At 41.0% G+C, this 20,113-nt stretch overlaps 1 protein-coding gene across 3 annotated transcripts; it reads left to right on the plus strand.

The window, feature by feature from the left end:
* The first annotated feature begins 682 nt into the window (after positions 1-682).
* Positions 683-18,303, plus strand: mapk14b (mitogen-activated protein kinase 14b). Of its 3 annotated transcripts, none has more exons than XM_070902679.1 (12): positions 683-1,094; positions 7,750-7,879; positions 10,983-11,041; positions 12,057-12,168; positions 12,928-12,957; positions 13,178-13,225; positions 13,352-13,466; positions 14,190-14,261; positions 15,691-15,770; positions 16,869-16,947; positions 17,220-17,393; positions 17,520-18,303. In XM_070902679.1, exons 1-12 carry the CDS (start codon positions 976-978, stop codon positions 17,585-17,587), a joined length of 1,086 nt encoding a protein of 361 aa, XP_070758780.1. In that variant the 5' UTR covers positions 683-975; the 3' UTR covers positions 17,588-18,303. The 3 variants fall into 3 exon arrangements, with proteins under 3 accessions (XP_070758780.1, XP_070758779.1, XP_070758781.1); XM_070902678.1 differs by lacking the exon at positions 15,691-15,770 and adding an exon at positions 16,297-16,376; XM_070902680.1 differs by lacking the exons at positions 12,928-12,957; positions 15,691-15,770 and adding an exon at positions 16,297-16,376.
* The last annotated feature ends 1,810 nt before the right edge of the window (positions 18,304-20,113 follow it).

The raw sequence follows: 20,113 nt of genomic DNA on the forward strand, positions 1-20,113 counted from the left end.
TTTCCATTGTTTATTTACCTTACTGTACATTGGAAAGTGTCTTATCTGGGCTTTTCAATGTCGTTCAGGATAGACCTTTTTCACAGCAGACATTTGACTCGTCACTGTAGGAAAATCACAGGTGTTAACATTAACAATGGCTCTGTGAAATGGAATTCAGCCGTCATTCATTTTATTTATACCAGCACTTTTCCTTCTGTGACATCAACATTTCTTTCATGAAGAAGGTCAGTTTTTAACATTCCTTGGTCCAAATTGGTCCACGTTTTTTTTATTTTTAGATTTTTACTTTTAGTGTTACTTTGGTATTAAAGATAATCTGTTGGTCAGTATTTAAAAAAATCTGAATTACATAATTGTTATTTAGTAATAGTTTATGTATTAATGCTACATTGTTCCAGTCAGATATCTTCACTACACACTGGTCTGATTGTGAGCTGCTATTACGTCATTGTATCTGAGGTACATTTAAACAGGTCAAACATGTTCACTGTTCTTGTCAGAGGGAGATTCCCACTCGTGTCCACAGTAGAGACGGGATATACCCTGGTTTCCCAGCAGCGACCCAGTTCTCGCGAGAAAATAATTATTGCCGGGAGCGCGCAGTGACGAAGGGAACGTACGCGTTCCGGTTTCCGCGCGCTCCAGCAGAGCGAGACCAGAACAGGGCGAAACATTCAGCGAGAGAGCTAGTCCAGGCTGAGCTTCCTGACCCGAGCGCGGTTTGAAGAGGAAGTTGTCTCCAAGCGCCCCGACGTGCACGGAGAGGTGGGGATTTTTCTTTTGCACAGCTGCACCGAATTTGCACGACGGGGCGGCTGAAGTTTTGTGCGATTCAGGACCGTCTCGGTTGTGAGTTTTGTCAGGGAGCAGCAGCACCACACCACGTCGTGCCACACGGGGAGGAGAGGAGAGAGGGCAGAAGAAGTTTCCGCTGGCTTGTTTTGTCGCTGCGCGGCTGGTAAATCCGCAGGAATGTCGCAGAAGGAGAGACCCACTTTCTATCGACAGGAGCTCAACAAAACCGTGTGGGAGGTCCCGGAGCGGTACGAGAACTTATCTCCCGTCGGCTCCGGTGCTTACGGATCTGTATGGTAAGCAGTTGTTGCAGGGCGCTATCGAGAGAGCACACAGCACGATTGCACAACGGCCGAACGGGTTCCCACCACCCACAGAGGCCCGTCATAGTTGCCTCCCCACGGGCTGCTGATCAATCTGTAAAGGGTGTCAGTGGAGGAAAGGGGGAATATTAGTTGTGCCGTTTGTTTACATGTTCGGACTTCGGTTGTTATGAGTCGTTGACACATCGTGCACGCTTCGTGGTGGCTCGCATTTCTTCGGCGGGTGGGGATTATTGTTGTTTTTGTGCACATTTTTTGTTTTGCTGTCTAACTTCACTCTTGTCCTGTAAACACCCGCAGATACCGATCATTTCCAGTAAGCACGCACTGGCACCTCCGGGATCAAGTTGAAGTAGATCCCAGTGTTAAACGTGCAGACGAACTGGTTTTTATTCATCGTTTATCAGTCTCTCTTCTGAAGACGGCCGATCAGTGGCAGGTCCATGCTTGCATCATCTGCCAAAGTGGTGTCTCCTCATGAGATACGATCTGAGCTCATCACACAGGGAGGGTTAACCAACACTTAGCAGCGAAATAATCGCCTTCCACTACAATAGTATTGTAGTCCTGCACGCAAAACCTGGTACTTTACACATCCGCACATAGCATGCATTATGCATTTTCTGGTTGGGTGCAGCCTGCAGAGTACCAGAAGGTCACGTGGTTTTCAGAAAGTAGGCCCCCCTCGTGCACAGTGAGCGCTTTCTATAGGAGCCCATCCGAAGAGGATGATGACTCTAGAATGATGTCACCCTTTCTCCCGTTGTGGTACACCCATGACTCACAGTCCCGAGGTTAGGTAGTGGCATCAGCTGTGACGCCCTTTAGTCATCACAAAGTCATGGATGGCTTCGTGTCGTAATTTTAACTTTTTACAATTTTACTGTTACTTCTTACTTGACTCCCACTTCCACACCTGCAGCTGCTCTGTGTGTGTGTGTTTTTTTTGTGGCAGTTATTAATAGTGGATAAAGGGTAAACCATGGCCTTATTGTGTACTTGACTGGGCATACAGCTACCAATGCACGTGAAAGACATGAATATATACAGTTTCTTCATAATAGAAATCTATGTGAGACGAAATACTGTGAGGTGTACTAATAATCTGCACTTATGTCCACCTGATTAATAACTTGTCTGGCCTTGGTGCTCCACTGTTTGCACAAAAAGTAGAGGTGGGGAAAAAATCAATTCACAAATGTGAAAAATCAATTTTTGTAGCGTTATGTTAAGAAAATGAAAAAACTCAGTGCAGTGTGGAGGTATTTTTTTATAATTGTATTTTTGCGCTAGGGAGGAACGCTCAAATCTGATCCTGCTCTTATGAATCTGAGCCGATTCTCAATCGAATCATAGGATTCCCAAAGATTCCCACCCGATTCCCAAAGATTCCCACCCCTACAAAAAAGGCCCACTGCATCACTCTTTCTGTCACCTGCAGCTGCTTTGTAGGTGCCTTTGAGGAAACTCCTCGTTCTTTCTTCTGTAGTTTACTTTATCGCCAACCAGAGCAATGCGACACAAAGCCCCTTTGAATACTGTAACTTAGTTGTGGTCCAAACAGGAGGGTTTCGTGTCATTAAAATCCTTCAGAAGGTATCTGAACAGTATAAATAACCTCACAGCACCTACTCCAGCATGTCACGGCTGTTGGTCAGCTGGACACCCGCTCTCAGCCGATCAGCCGCCAGAGTCTTTGTTGTTGCTGCCATGACGATCCCCAGGCTCTCAGCTTGAATTCTTCCCAAACTTTTAAATATTGTAAGCATGTACTATTTGGGGTTTTAAATAATTTCCAGTTAGATACAAGACTTATGAGAAAAAACACTACCACTTTCTCCTTATTTCTGACCTCTGTTCTATTTCTTAAATGTCAAACTTGGAGGAAATCCAGGGTCAGCGTGGAAAGAAATCATTTACAGTGAATGCTGCTGGCTGGGATTATAGTATGGACTGTGTGCCGAGTGCCTCGTGTTATTCAGTCAAGCTTCCTCAGCTGAGCAGAAACGAGCACGAAACCCATGCAGGCCCACGGGGCATGTATGCATATTACATCAATAGGTCATTGTCAGCTCAGTGCAGGAAAATGAATTATGGCTAAAAAAAAAAAAAATCTAAATATTTTAAGGCTTTGATGAAATCGTAACAATAACTTGCAGATATGCACAGACGAGTGAAAACATCTGTTGCCCAACATTATTAAGTATTTTTAATAAACATTTTATAGGATATTTTAGATTAAAAATAATTACAATACAAATTTAGAGTGAAAGTAATCACGGCATGGCATTTTAGCAACATACGTTTCTTTAAAACAGTTGATAATCAGAACGTGGAACTGTTGGGAGGAAATGTGTAATTGCTCTTCGGATGTTCCCTCATTCTGAAAACACATTGACATTTAAAACTGCTATTGATGATCAGTTTGTCGTGCCTTCATGTCCCATAACAGACGATATGTAGCATTAGATGTTTTGCTGATTAAGAAAGGCTTGCATGATGTGGCCAATGTGTTGAGAAGGTGCAATATTGTCGCGAGTTCTGGCTGACGCACTTGGCTTTAACCTCCGAGAAAATGTGCACTGACTTGTCAGCTCTCCAAACAAACAGGAGGCTTAAGTTTAACACCAGCAATTTTACATGACTTTAGCTCCAGCATTCAGTCATGTGAGTTACCTGACTGAATACGTGTGTGATGTCAGAAGAGTAAAAACATTCATTTTGTCTAAAGTTATGGATCAGGGTTTAGAACCCCAAAACATCTTGGCATACGACCATCATGGGTGATGAGATACCTAAAGATACAATGTTTGCTCCTAAATGTAGTAAATCACAGTGTTTCAGTCTGTATAAAAGGAAGGAAAACTCTGTCCGATCAATTAATGTCTCCATAAAATCCTTTTTAACATGCATTTAGTATATGCACTTACATTCCTAAATGCTCTCTATAGGCAAACCTGAGGCATACCTAACTTTCATTCTTCAATCATTCTTGATTCTTCCTTGGCCACGTAGACATGGGAACCAGTTTATCTGGAAGATGGAGGAGGGACTGAGTGGTTTACTGTCATCAGATTCAGTGGCGCTGTTAGCAGAGCAGATCGGAAAATGTGTTTATATGACCTGTGGTAATTTAATTAAAGCTTGATTATGGAAGTACTGAGATTATTGCTACTGCTGTATAAATATCTTTCACTGAGGTCATGGTCACAGTATGCAAGGTTCTGATTAATAAATCATCATGCTTGCCATGTGTACATTGAGGTCAGCATTAAAACCCATTGACCTTTTATAATACTGTGTGAGTGGAACAGGTGAAATGAAGTTGCATCAGAGGCATTAGGTCATTGTGTGCATAACAAAACGTTTACTGTTGGATTAAGATTTCACTGATTGTATTATGATAGTGAGATCTGATGAGTCCCCAGCTACAGGAAAGCTAGATGACATAAGGGAACGTGGAACTGATTACAGCTGAACATCTAATGTGCTCATTAAAAGTTTGTTCCGCTTCTCCTCACTTGTTAATTGTGAGTCCACGATGTTCTCCCTGACTGTCACCTCATGGCTGTTAGTTCCTGTCATAACCAGAAACACATGAAAAATCTTAAAGTCTTAAGATATGTGTCTATGCCTATCTATGCTATAAGAATTTTCAGATATTATAATTCAAATCAGTCAGGAACAACTTGAAATATGTGCTGAAGGAATACATAAATATTTACTCAGGATTCTTGTGCATTGTTGTTTCTGTCTGACTGTACAGATTATATGGCTTTATAACTATTGTTATTATCTCCATTCTTGTTTGATGTGTGTATGGATGGATGAAGTGTGTGAGCAGTGAAACGCTTGTAAAACAGGTTGTATTTTTATTAATCTCACTGTTAATCATTTAAACGTGCACACCGATGTTTCGATTATATTTTCTTACTGGAGTGCTGCACCTCAACATCTGTTTTGTGATCATTTTACAGATGAGATCATGGATGACAGAGATATACAGTATATTGTAGTGTTTAAAATTGATATCCTTATGGTAACACCTTGCCTTGGGGCTCGTAATGTGTGGGCCACGATTTTATAGTGCCAGGCGTGTTCGTCAGCATAAATGTGCCCACATGTCGCATGTCTGATAAGGAATGTTATGTGTACATGTGCACTGCAGATTGGACAAAGTAGAGAAAAACATAATTAATGCACCAGTTCATTTAACTAAAAGCTGCACAAGAAATGCATCACAGATTTGGTGACGCTGGTGTAGAAGTTTACTTCTCCAAGAGTGGGTAATTGATGACACTTTTGTTTTGCGATAGCCTTCATCTTTTTATCTCTTTAATATACATTTCTGAAATAAAGTGAATTGATGGCAAGAGGATGGACAGGACACTTACTACAGACATGTCAGTGAGTCATTTGCAGTTCACATTGGCCTGGAAGCTCTCTCCGTCTGTCTGTCAGTCAACATACTGCTGACTCCTTCCCTATGATGCTGCTCCTTTTTTACAGCCCACGTTTTTATGGTAGTTTGTTATTGCACTTCCATTTATTACAGACTAATTGAATGGTGTATGCTTAGACCCGTCTTGTTTGTCCTGGAGATTAGCAGCAGTTTTAAAGACAGCGTGCATGTGTCTTTTTTTGTTTTGTCATTTAGCTTTGGTGTACTCTGTTTACTGAGTATGGGTTTTCCCTCTTAAGTGACACATATACAAGTTGTTCTGCAAGCCTGGAACATAGTGTACATTGGGTGTGGGAGATTATCTCTGACTTACTGGAAAAAGCACACTGCTTATCTTATGTTTGCTATGTTTTTATTATGGATGCAGGACACCAAAACTTTATGCACTAACTTAGATTTATTTCTCATGCTGCTATCAGTCGCGTCATACACTAAAACACAGGTATGCAAAATGCTATGTGTGGTTAAAAGGTTGACAGTTCAGATCTCTCCGTCAGTTTGAGAAATATGTTCAGAGGAAATTACTCCTCTCCTCCCGTAAGTAGTGTTGACATGGCCTTGAACAAAACTTAACTTGCCACAGTGCATCTAGAGACTGGGTCAGTCGTCCAAATAGTTGAGGTATATATATCTATATCTATCTATATGGATGATTTTTATATATATATATATATATATATATATATATATGAGAGAGAGAGATAAATGAATGTGTGTAATTTGCAACAGCAGTTTGATGAAAAACCCTCATTTTGATGTCACGTGGTTAGACCACAATAAGAGGAAACAATACTTGTAGACACAAACTGTACTTTTTTTTTTTTTGGACTGATTTTGCAATCATCCATTTGTGATGCAGCTTAAGCGATTGACCTGGAAGGAATGTGGTTTATTGTAAGTGTGTTGTGTTCCCTCGCAGATACAGGAAATGCAGCAATGTCACCGGCCCATCTGCCTGTCTTTCTACCACCCACACACTGTCTGTCTGTCTGTGGACAGGTGTCTTGATTTTTACAGTGTGTAGATTTGATCAATCCTATATCCTGGGAAAAGGATGGTTACTATCTATCCTTTAGAATATATTCTACAGTTTTTATCTAACATCAATAGAACAAGAGCACATCTCACTCTCAGTCTTTATGTTGCACTTTCTTTGTCTATGTTCTTTTTTTTTTTGCCACACCTGTGGGTTTTTTTTTTCTTTTGTACTGACTCCACAGTGACAATGATGTATTCTGTTACACACGTTTCATTACAATGAAATGAGTAAAATAATGAATGAAAGGATGAATGATGACTCAAGCAAACACAGGCATGCGCACTCATGTGGACACCTCCGGCAGAATCACATGGCAGGTGCTGGTTTTGAGTTAACTTAAGTTAAGTTAGATATGCTTAAATCGGCTGCAATGTTAAGTTATTTAGGCAACAGGGGCAATTTGGATCGCACAGTTTTTTTTGTGTGTGTAATTTTTGAGTTTGTTCCTGTTTCATAAAATATTTTGTTGTACCTCTCACAGCCTTGTTCTTTGTAATACTGTAAAAAGTCTTTACTATTTTTGATGGTTTTGTTCTACAAACAGACTTGTTGTAGCCAGCAGTTAGTTTCTTGACTGAGTCAAGAGTAATACATTATCAAAAACAGCTGTAATAACAGATTTTCAGTGTCAAGTGGTCATGGACCATAGGCTCAGCCAGATGGTTGAGGTACCAATCCCCTGGAACATGTTACCAATATTTAGATTACAAAAAAAGATTGTCTAACTCTGTCTGAACACTGCTTTTTGTAAGCAAACGTTCACTTACCAACATGTCCTATTCATTATTTTTCTGATAAACGATTGGTGTATTTTCACACTCTTGTGTTGTTGTACACAATGCAGCTGATATTTTACAACACGTTCAGTCATGTTCACCCATTCAGCCTCAGGCTAACTCTAGTATAATAAGACGCAAAAACCAAGAGCTCAGTGTTATGCAATTATTTGCTTTGTTTTCTGGTTTAAAGCCACCTACGCAGTCTAGTGAACCATTTCATTCTCAGTTAAATCAAGGGAAATGTTTTAGGTTTTGATATGAAAATTGTTATTAGGCTGATATAATGCCTTCACTTTTTACTATTAAGGTCTTAACAGTTCCAAACTCTTTTTTTTGTGCATCTTTCAGTTCATCCTATGATGTGAAGACATGCCTGAAGATAGCAGTGAAGAAGTTGTCCAGACCGTTTCAGTCAATCATCCATGCAAAGAGAACCTACAGAGAGCTGCGGCTGCTCAAACACATGAAGCACGAGAATGTAAGTCACCTGCAACCAGCCCACCCTCACCTCTACCCCCGGCCCTTAAGTCTGTCTCCAGGGCCTGACTCCTGTATGTATATATGCATTGTTGTGCAGTTTAGCTCTTAAGCAAGGATTGCATATGTGTGCACATGAAGTTGCACACAAGGTTTGCACAGTGAATACTAATTTGCAGAAGTAGGCACCCTCACTGCTTACATTGTTACGCTGTCTGTATCCCTGCTGCAGCTTATTTAGATCTGCCCTCAGGAATGTAGCAGGGTGTATGGAGACGCACGTGACGTAGGAGTTGATAGGGAGCTAAAACTAGAAACCGAAACCGGTAAGAGCTATCAGAAAAGTGCCAGTTTCTGTTCACAAGGACTCCTTTAGTGAAGAAGGTAAACGGAGCCCCATTTGATGGCACTGCAACACATGACGTGTTTGATACAGTCACAACAATCTACAGTCACTATTTATTCATCCATATGTACATGCATACATCAATAAACATCCACTCTGTAAACATCCGAGGACTGGAACAGACGGGTAAACCAGAGCAGAGCCGGGGGTGCGACCTAATGCCTCACTCAAAGCCCTCCTGCCCTCTCCACAACAACAGGACTACACTATAGGTGGAGTTATGAAACAGCAAGGACGTTAAGAAGTGGAAAGTGGTTTCTTGTGTTAGTTTCATGTGTGACAGTGTAAACACACACGAGCACACTGGCCTCAAGCAAGGGGGGGGGGGTGGTGGTCGGCTGTGGTCGGTGTGATGTCCTGTTTAGAAGAGTGATGTCCTGTTTCCTATGAGTGATCAAAGCATGTTGTGCTGCACCGCTCAATGAGCAGGTTTACAACTGCAGCCCCATCACCATGGCTTTAGTTCCTCTCCTGCTTTGGTTCTGTGTGTACTATGTGTAGGTACTGCGCATTCAGATTCATACAAATCTGTATGTGTGTGTGCTGTTGGTGCATCCAGCTAACACTTTGACCTAATAGTGTGGATCCTCTTGTGTTATGTAATAGCAGTGCTTATGGTTTCTCAAGTTGAAGTGCAGGTGATGGGTTTCTGTGTGCTGTGTGGGAGCAAGTCAACTGGTGAATGGTGTGAGTGAGTGAGACTAGAGGTTTCTGATGGTGTTGGGGTCTATTTAGGGGAAAAAGGGGAGAAGTTTGCACTCTAAAGAGTTCACTATTCACACAATAGCTTGCAGTTGGCCATTGTAATAGATAGAAATATCTTGTTATGAGAGCTTACTGATGAGTGACTCTGTGCACTGGTGCTTTCTCCAGTATCATCAACCTGCAGGCACAGAGGAAAAAAGAAACTGCAGCTTGACAAAGTATAGATAGTCTCATAGGAGGAAACCCACCAGCAGCAGTTAAAGACCAGCAGTACAGCAGATCTCATGGTGAAATGACAGTTAATTTAATTTCATACAACATTACATTTCCTGGATCCTTTTTTCTATACGGGCTTGAACACTCTTGTTAAGCAGTTTGTGTATTAGTGTCGCTCTGGTGCTTCTGGTAAAATACCTCTGCATCTGTTTGAAAAAATGGTTTTACATGGGACCAGGATTATTTAGGATTATATAGAATCAGTGCCTATATCACTGTGCTAAATGCAGAAATGGCAGTAGAAAAAACTGACTTGCATAACAGAATAGAAATATAATCCATGTGGTGGTCCAGGCAGCTTATTTGAAAGGTTATATTGCCGTTTGTGATCTGAGCTTGTTGTTGCCAGCTTCTGTTTCATCATAACAGGGAAAATTGCATAAAGCTGTGCTTTTTTGTTCTTAAAACATCAAAGTGTTTTAATACCTACCTATGCTTTACATAGAGAGGGATGTTGTGTTTTGCTCACACTGTTGCCAGGAGACTCCCCAGGTTTCAATTTTGGAAAGCATGAGTGGACCAATCAGCTGTTTGTTGTGGCTCGGGCCCACCAATCAACTGTGGGTTTGTGGCCTGTGTGGGCGGGCTGCTCCTGTGTTTTTACAATACCCATCCACCTCAGTCTCTCTCTCTAGGGGGCGGGGGCAGGGTTGGCACTCAGGGCTGCTCTCTGCCAGTGTGCTGACATGCCTGCATACATGCATGAATGTGTGCATATAGATGTACTGTAGATACAGACACACATGCGATTTATCTTCTAATATGTCTTCTGTCTTTGTTCTTTCTCTTGATTTGCTTCATTCAAACCTGAAAACTCACAAAAACAAGTCTGTTATGTGCACCTGATTATTATCAAAGTCTTACATACTGTATATGCAGACTATCCCACTGTGTCGCTTTCACACATTGTTTTAGATGTTTCTGTCATGCAGTCACAAGCTCACTTATCCATTATGGTAAAAAGCTATTGCAGAAGGCATGTTCACCAATTGAAAGACACTTTAACATATCTAATCTCCAAAGCCGTTGTTATGTTAATGAATAAAAACAAAAACGACACACTCAAAATTGAAAAGCTATTTGAAACAACTGGCTATTGTAGGAACAAGCACGTGAAACCAGTTAAATGTTACTTGATCCAAGATGATGAAGAGTCTTAAATGGATATTTTCCTTTGTTCACACTTAGACACATCATTAAGTCACTACTGGTGCCTGTCCGGTTAGTGTGATGCACAAACGTTACCAGATAATTTTTGCTGCTTCCTCTGAAATCGTATCTGTTGCTGTTGTTATCGACCATGTGATTAAACCACTTGGTAACCAAAACAGAGCGTTAAGATAACATATTGTACGTCAGCTAGCAGGAGTCCTTGAAACTGGAGTAACAAGGCAAGACTTGCCTGCTTGTTTGACTAAATAAAAGTAAACTTCAGATATTGCAGAGCAGGATAATATAAAGGTCAAGTGTTTTAACTGTAAAGAAATGTTGGGAATGTCACACAGTTGATTGTCAGTTTGTTGTTCCTCAATGACAAGCGACACCTCTGCTGGTAATCGAGGTATCAAAAAGGAAACGACACAGGTTTTTGCATTAAAAGCATGCGTTTTGATACTCAAATGTAAGTATGGTTGTTTATCAAACACTAAATGAAAACTGTCACTCAAATACATTTTGTTAATGTTTTCTGACATTTAACCTCTGTTTTTGCCTCCAGGTGATCGGTCTATTAGACGTTTTCACACCAGGCACAAGCTTAGAGGAGTTCAATGATGTGTAAGTCACACTTTTTCTCACCCTGTCGCTCCTGTCGTTTAGTGTTTCCTCTGTCTCTTCCTCCCATCTGTCACAGTGAAACCCTTCATATCATATAAGATTAACACAATAGCAGCACTAGAGTTACAAACGCATCATAATCCTTCAGCTCGTAACTTTATGGGAGACCAGCATGTGGCGGGTTTTTACCAAGGTGAATGTAGGGTGGACACGTGCACTATACACATCACAGCTAGTCTCCATGGTAACAGCCATCTGGCAGTCTCTGGGGGTACAGTGTTTGTGTGTATGTGCACAGAATGCTCAATCAGTGTCCTTGAATTCTCCGCATGGTGTGGCGTCATCAGCATGTTGCACATTTGTGGAAATGTGAGATGAAGCTTCGCACACACACACACACACACACACACACACACACACACACACACACACACACACACACACACAGAGACAGACACCCAGCGTTGCACAGTAAAGATGTGGCGCTTCTCTTTCATGTGACCAATAATAAAGACAGAAACATTGTGAAATCAATCCTCCTAGTACAATGCAAGAGAAGTAGATGCGTGCACATGTTCACAGGGCAGACAATAACTGGTCTCCTGGAGCAGTATGAGGTCAGATGGAGCAGATATACCATGCACACTTCACATAGCACTTCTACTGTAACTGTCCCTCTTCAGCCGATCTGTTGGCTGTATGAACATCCCACTATCAAGAAACGATACGTGAAACAATCTCTGTTAAAGTGTGTGAATTCTGCATGATCCACTGGCTTTTCTTTAAAATATAGAATGCAAAGTTACAAAGAATAGCAATGCAAACAACTTGTAAATTAACTGTTTCATAAAGTCGTTATTGCAGATAGTAATTATTTTAGTAGCATTTTTTCCACAACAAAGTTACAAAGCAAGTAAAATGAATGAAAATGAATTGGAGAGCTGCAGAGGACAAAGACGAACACATGCAGACATTTAGAGACCACATTTCATTGGCTGTACTGTATGATTTGCAGGTACTTGGTGACTCACCTAATGGGTGCAGACCTCAACAACATCGTCAAGTGTCAGAAGCTGACCGATGACCACGTCCAGTTCCTCATCTACCAGATTCTCAGAGGCTTAAAGGTCAGTGACACTCCCAGCGTAACACAAGAATGAATCAGCTCAACACTGGTGCCTTACTACCTGTTTCACCAGACTGATCTGAAGCGGTCTTAAATGAAGGAAATAACTTCTCTTTTGTCAGCATACAGAAAATACTAAATGTTCTTTTTTTCCCCCAAATTTGGTCGAGTAGATGTAGAAGCATACTGGAGATTTAGTAAGAAGCTGTTGTCTCTTAGTCTGACTGATGGCCCATTGAATGAGATTTGGCCCATTTAAAGTTTTTCTGTAACCCAAGATGCCTGTCAATAAGCTCTCTAGTGACAACTGAGCTGACATCAGTAACCCCAAAGTAAGACGGAACAATGTCAACATATCTGAGGCAGAAGTTGCTTTAAATCATCATTTCTGATGGGACACGATACTAGATGTTCATCACCATGATCATTTGACTTGCTGAACCCTGTAATAGTTTTTAGATTTCTGCATTGATCATTTTTATTGATATATGCAGTCTTTTATCACTGTGTAAAACAAAGACCTGGTGAAATGGTATGTACAAAAAGCTGTTGTAATTGAAGAGAAATGCCCATACCCTGCTGCTTTTTGGTGTTTAACCACGGTAGATGTAAAGTGTAGCACAAAAGTAGAGCAGTAGGGGAAAAGTTGGCAGAACCTGCAGTAGTATGGTAACTGTATCTGTGACACATGGTTACACACACACACACAGTTGTGCTGTGTTAAGTTTAATCATCATTATTTTGTTCTTTTCCTCCACAGTACATCCACTCAGCAGATATCATCCACAGAGTAAGTTATGGCTCTGTTTAATTCTGAAGTGTGATAAGAGTCTCTCGTTCAGAGATCAAGTCCCTTTTGACCGTCTTACTCATTATCAGAATGCCAAAACAATGAAAGCCCCATCGGCTATCCTGCATGATGTTTGGCTAACATGATCGTATAAGAGGATCCCTCTCTGTTGCTTCTGTATCCTGTCTTGACTTTTCCTTCTTGGCCCTTTTCTCTTCAGGACTTGAAGCCCAGTAATCTGGCTGTGAATGAAGACTGTGAGCTCAAGGTGAGAAATAGTCTGCTTGAAACACCAAATAACAAAAGATGATCATGTTGTGTGGAAGCTGTTCAATCAGACATGCCCTTTCCTCATCATACTCTCTCTACATAAACAAATCACTTGGTCCCTCAGATCCTGGACTTTGGTTTGGCACGGCACACAGACGATGAAATGACGGGCTATGTAGCCACCCGGTGGTACCGAGCCCCAGAGATCATGCTCAACTGGATGCACTACAACATGACGGGTACACACAGAGATTTAATCATAATGTTTTGGGGCTGCAATTGAATGTAACATTACATCATGTGCAATTTCACTCAGTTGAAATTATTGAAATGGCTTGCTGACATCTGTGTGTTTAGAGTTGTTGTTATTCACAAAATATATACAAAAAAAGCCATAATTTCACCTGATACATCCAGTTTTTTCTTTTGTAGCGTTACTTGTTAAGAAGTTATTACACAGGAAATGATGAGGGCGATTATAGAGAAACTAGGCCAGCTTTTCAATTTTCTGGTGGATTCGACTTGACGTCAAGGTGCAACATTCGCCAAAGCAGTTGTCTTTCATGGCTTTGTGGTGTTTGTATAAACAGTCAAATAAATGAGTTATGTTGCCTTTTGCTGTGTCAATATTGGAAATTAACCAGATGTACAGAAATCACAGCTCAACAACAACTCTGTATGTTTAAGAGATTCTGAAAACATAATGCATGCTGAATTGTTGAATTAATTAATTAAGTATTTAAGAGCCTTGTATTGAACATTAGTAACTAAACAACTTATTGTTAAATCCCCCCTTATTGGTCCTCATTATGCTTTTGAAGGAGAAAAAAAAGCAAGTCACAAGACAAAAGTGATTATCTAATGAAATGTAATGTAACTGATACTGAATATGAAACAGACAAGTTGTATCGTGTTCTAAAGTATTCACTATGCTGCATGTCTTTCTTCATTACATGTAATAGTGGATATCTGGTCGGTGGGCTGCATCATGGCTGAACTACTTACTGGACAAACGCTCTTCCCTGGCACAGACCGTATCCTTCCACCGCTGTTGTTGCCATGCAAAAATAAACCTGCGCTGTAGGTCTTGGGTAGATCTGGAGGAGGTAGTAGATGGATGCATAGTGCTGTTCTTTTGTGTATATACTTGTGTTTAGAGTTGCAGATTAGTTGCATGAGATGTATTGTTCCCTGCATTCAAGGCTCTCACACAAGCTGTTGCTGTGTTGTTAGCACCACAGTGTTTCAAACACACACACACACACACTGTTACCGACTTCAAGCTGACTCTAAAGCATTGCTGAGTATTGACTTTTGTGAGCTGCATGCCAGAATAGTCGAGGAAGTGTGTGTGTGTGTGTGTGTGTGTGTGTGTGTGTGTGTGTGTGTTAGGAGTTGGAGCCTCCTGTGGTCTATGACTCAGCGCTGCCCACTGTTGTCTCCGCTGCTTCTCCACGATACAGTACACCTTCCTGTTTCCCTCCCACAGAGCTTCCCATGCGCAGCAGCGGAACATAACAATGTTTTAATACAAAAACACACAGGAAGACGCTGCGTAATTAGGACACGCACACACCTTCAAATACAGAAGTTGGCACACACTACCGAGGTCATGGCCCTGTTAAAGATCAAAAGGCTTGCTGTTGTGTAATGCGTTTGTGATTTCCTGCTCTAAATGATCAATTGATTCACTCTCTTCAGTGTGTGTGTGTGTGTGTGTGTGTGGTGTATGTGTATTGAATGTGCGGCCTCTCACCAAATCTGAATCACCTACAGAGGCGGTGGAGCTACCCACCTACGAAGCATAGTTGAATATACACAGTACAATAGTGTTTCTGGTCTTTCATGTCTGTCTCAATGAAAGGGGATCTTTGCACATACAGTATGTGTATTGAGGCTACAGGTGGGAGCAAATCTGATAAACAAAGCAAAAAGTCCAAACTGAGATGTTGCATCGCATAAGCTCCTGCACATTTTAGCTAAATGTGATGAGCATTTTATTCACTATTTGTTGACATTTCATAGTCCAAATGCGAAAGATTATACCCGGCAGATCGATGAATTAATGAAAGCAATCATTCATTGCAGCCCTACTCGCAAAATGACCTAATATTGTGTGGCATGCTCTGAGAAAAAAGCCTCTGCTTAGTTTTGCAACACAATCTAACCCTTAGTAAAAAAAAAATGATACAGTGGTCATGATTTTGGGAGTTTGGGGTTCTTCTTTCTTTCTTCAACCTCCAATCAGTAATCAGTAATTGATTGTGTGTCACAGTGTATGACACAGTACACATTTGAGTTGTTAATACCTGGGTTTTTTTGTTTTCTTTTTTCTTTAACTTTTTAATGAATGAAAGAATATTTTCATACTCGGATGACAACTTTGACTGTTGTACCTCTCGCCCTTCTCTCCTTATCCAACACCCTCCATCCCTCCTGTTTTCCTTCATGTGAGTGTGGTAGACATTGATCAGTTGAAGCTTATAATGATGCTCGTCGGAACCCCAGGGCCCGAGCTCTTGATGAAAGTCTCTTCGGAGTCTGTGAGTGTCAAGTACCTTCCCGCCCAGCCCTGTTGCGCTGCCCCTCCCGTCTGTGTTTGTGTGGCCTCTGTGTTGCGCTGGCAAGAGTTAGACAGTCTTCTACACGACTTTGTAATGCTACTACTACTTCTAAGCTGCACCTGTTTTGCCCTGAAATTGTGCATTTTTAATGGCTTAATCTGCACTTTAGCACAAGGCTTTGATTCCCACTTCTTTCTGGCATGTGCTATGAACTGCAACAGTCTTCTAATCTCTTCACATGACCGAGGAAGAGGCCTCTCGTGCAGCGCTGGGCTTCATAAATCTCTGTAAATACCTGGATACTTAATTATAGGTTATAGTCAGGCGAGGGTTGCTGTATATTGAAGCTCAAACTGTCTTCCTTCCTCTTACATCCTCTTCATCCTCACCCTGTGTGTGTGTGTTCTCCCCTTTCCACCCCTCCATACACACACTACCCCGATCACCCCATATCTTTGACATGCTGACCTCCATGTTATGATGCCCCTTGACTCGGAAGCTATAGATATAAACCAGCTGCAGCAGATAATGCGCCTGACGGGGACGCCCCCAGCCTCCCTCATAAGCAGGATGCCCAGTCATGAGGTGAGACCTCCGCCTTCCTCTGTGCCCCAGCTTCCCCCCCAGCCGGTATCAGGGCACCAACCGATACCAGCAGTCCTGGTTACAGACAGATAATGTTAGACCTGATGTGTTGTTTTTAAGTATTTCTTACCGTTTGCGTATCAGCCTCTGCTCTCACTCCACTTACTTCCTGTTTTGTCTCTGACTCACTGTGCTTGTCTCAGCAAGGCTTCCCAGAGTGCTTTGCCAGTGTATTCTGATTAAGCTACCTTGTGGCATTGGTAACACATTGATTCCGAAAATGAGGGCACAATGTTTGTGTCATGCGTGTGATTTTGGTCCTAATTGAAGTGCTTGAAGTGTGCCTTACTGAAAGGATGCACAGCAATAATGATGTTTGCAGCAGGTACATTTAGAAAATCATAAAGAATCAATAAAGATTTTGTATTTTAAGCTGTAGCTTTTTGTAGGATCTTTTACAGTTGTTGTTGTTTTGCCCATGTTTTCTCACAGGCGAGGAACTACATCAACTCACTTCCACACATGCCCAAGAGGAACTTTGCTGATGTGTTTATTGGTGCCAACCCTCTTGGTAAGTTCCCTTTCCAGCATCATGCTGTGGCTGATGCTACTTCTGGCTCACTGAGTCCCTCTAGTGGTATCATAAAGTATTTTTTTCCCCTTTTTATTACTGTGCACGCTTGTCCAATATAAATCATCCACTATGAGAAATACTGCCCACAGCTATGTAATAAGTGTTTTAACGCCTATCCAATAATGTCAGATTACAGATAAAGGTTTGAATGGATGGTTCCTCTCTTTTCCTCACATACTCATCATTGTACTTTCATTGCGGTGTTCTAGCGGTGGACTTGCTGGAGAAAATGCTGGTGCTCGACACAGACAAACGGATTACAGCATCTGAGGCTCTGGCCCACCCGTACTTTGCCCAGTACCATGATCCCGACGACGAGCCTGAAGCTGAGCCTTACGACCAGAGCTTCGAGAGCCGTGAGCTGGAAATTGAGGAATGGAAGAGTAAGTATGCCTGGGCTATAATCTGAACTGCTGGGGGAAAAAATAGGTAGATCCAAGTTGTGTATGCAATTGACTGGTTCAGAAGTAATTTATTAACAACCTCACACTCCGGTTATCCTCTCTCAGGGTTAACCTATGAGGAGGTAGTCAGCTTTGAGCCGCCGTCGTTCGACGGAGACGAGATGGAATCATGAGGAGGAGGAGGAGGCACCTTTTCTTCCATCTTTTGTTTTCCAAGAAACACTCTTTAAGGACTATCAGTCTCATGTGACTATCCACCTCTTTCCTCACACACGCACACAACCATGACATTCAAGTGCCTGCGGTCATTCATCTCTGGGGGACGTTGCGTTTTCAGGGATAAAGCTTGGCATCCTGTTCCTTCCGTCCCCCACTTTGCTGTTTTTGTTACTCTGCTTACCGACACGCTGAGGCAGACTTAAATGTTATTAGTGAGTTTTTACCTCAGACATTTATTGTTTATGTTGATCCCCTCTTTTGATTCAGAAAATTAGAAACTACATGTCAGTATCTTAAAGCCAATTGGAGAAATTGAACTGCTAATGCATATTTTAATATTATAGGAAAAAAGTTTCAAACTGCAGTGTGTATAAAAGTTTATCTTTCCTCCTCACATTAAAATGAAACGTTATTTCTATCAATGCATAGAACTGTGTAAATATGACAAACAGTATTTGTACATAAGTACTTCAGTCAAACTAGTTACCGTATTTGTGTAATAGTCATAATTGCTGAGTCACACCTCAGCCGACCCCTTCTAGAGTATGAATTTTATTACTAGAGTTTAGCCGAAAATGGCATATAAAAAGATACAGTATGTAATTTAATGCAAGTAGGTATAGGATATGCTAAAAATATGTAAAATATTGACCTCTACATGGCAAATTAAAGGCTTCTTATTTCTTATTGTTGGATTTTAAGGCTTACAGTGTTCCTTTTTATTTAACAAAACATGAGTTTGGAGAGTATGGAGATTTGGCTTGTGTCCATTTCACCAACTTAACATTAGTTTAGTTACCACTCTTTTCCTCCATATCAATTCTGCTTTTAGCACTTCTGTTGTTTCAGTCGACATTATCACAACAACCTGCAGTACCACTTAACGCATGAGAAGGCCAGATTTGGCTTATTAGTTTATTGAAATGTGATGTTTCCCACCACAACACCAACTGACAAGGTACTTTAATCATATTGCATTTATAAAACACAGTACTATTAATGTTTATTGAATGTTGGGGGCACCAGCCTGCCCTGTATTTATGATCTTTTGTTATGTTGTTTGTATATCAATGTAAAAGAGAATATTATTTGTCAGAATTTAAGGTTCTTTTTATTATTTATGGAGAGCTTACTGTATCAGAAACCAAATGTGTCAATCAATAAATCTCAAACGTCAATGAAGCCGCAGTGACTGCAGTTACAGCTTGTGTATCAGAGCCAACAATGTTATTAAGATGTCATGGGCAACCATATAGGTTTAAATCAGTTTGATAAACTCAGCTTGTTTCAGTGAATTTTATCTGGAGTTTTTCCTGAGTTTAAAGCAGTTGCAAAACATTTATTTATCTTTTTGTGTTCCTGAGGAACTGCCCTCCAAAAGTAGTCTATTTTCAGAAACTTTCAATAGAAATCATGCAGAAATCAAAGCAAAATATGTATTACAAGTACGTCAACATTTTGTATTGATATACAAACCACTAAACAGTAGACGTGAACTGTTTCAGGAGTCAGTTTACATGTGACATACAAGCTCTATCCACAGTTGCTCCGGCTGATGTCAACCAAACAATATCTGTCTATTTCATTTGCAACTGCTTGTTTTCATTAGTGCTTTTTGTAATGTATTATTTTATTATTTTGTGTGTTAAATCAAGATTTGATGTCATTCTGTGATTCTGTAATATTGATTGTTTTTTTTGAGTAATGCTAGAACTATATTTGTCATTCATTTGAATAATTTAGCAGGGCACATGTTTGTGGGAAAGAGTGTACGTTTACTCACTGGATGCTGAAGGGCAATGCTGAAGCCTCGTTCTTTGTAGTTTTAAAGCAACTGCATAAATTAGATTACTTATCTTGTCCATATCCCAATGTCGGTAGTTAATTTGGTTATTGGTTATGCTTTCTTTGCCTGAGATGTGTTCATATCTTTTTACTGTGTTCTTTACTACATGTACCAAGACAGCACGCCACGCCACCTGTAAATACCACCATTCGAAAATAAAGGCTACTATTTTTCCGACCTGTAACGGTGTGCAGTATGTTGTGGTGAGATTCAGCTTTTATTAATGCCACCACTGGGCGGCAGCACAGCACAAGTAGAGCAAAGCCTCTGCCAGTTTGTAAGATGACCGAGCCTGTAGGTCAAAGATGGGAAAGAAAAGTGAAGCAAACAGAAATAAAGATTAATCCGAGTGAAAACTTAAAACTCAGTTTATTTATAGTGCAAAAATCACCAAATCTACAACTACTTTCATGCATACACACAATCCCAGTCCTCAACGTTGATTATATATTCATACAACAAGATCCGAATCATACGGAGCCCCATACGGCGAGACTACTTTTGCGTTAAGTCGCAATAACTTTTGCGTGCCCCCTGATAACAGGAACAGCTAGTGTGCTGGTCCAGTCCAGCTGTAATACACTGCCAGTTTAGGGAAACACTCTGCATATACAACAGAGAGGAGAGAGGATGT

This window comes from Enoplosus armatus, chromosome 3 (genome assembly GCF_043641665.1).
Source record: "Enoplosus armatus isolate fEnoArm2 chromosome 3, fEnoArm2.hap1, whole genome shotgun sequence".
Lineage (NCBI taxonomy): Eukaryota > Metazoa > Chordata > Actinopteri > Centrarchiformes > Enoplosidae > Enoplosus > Enoplosus armatus.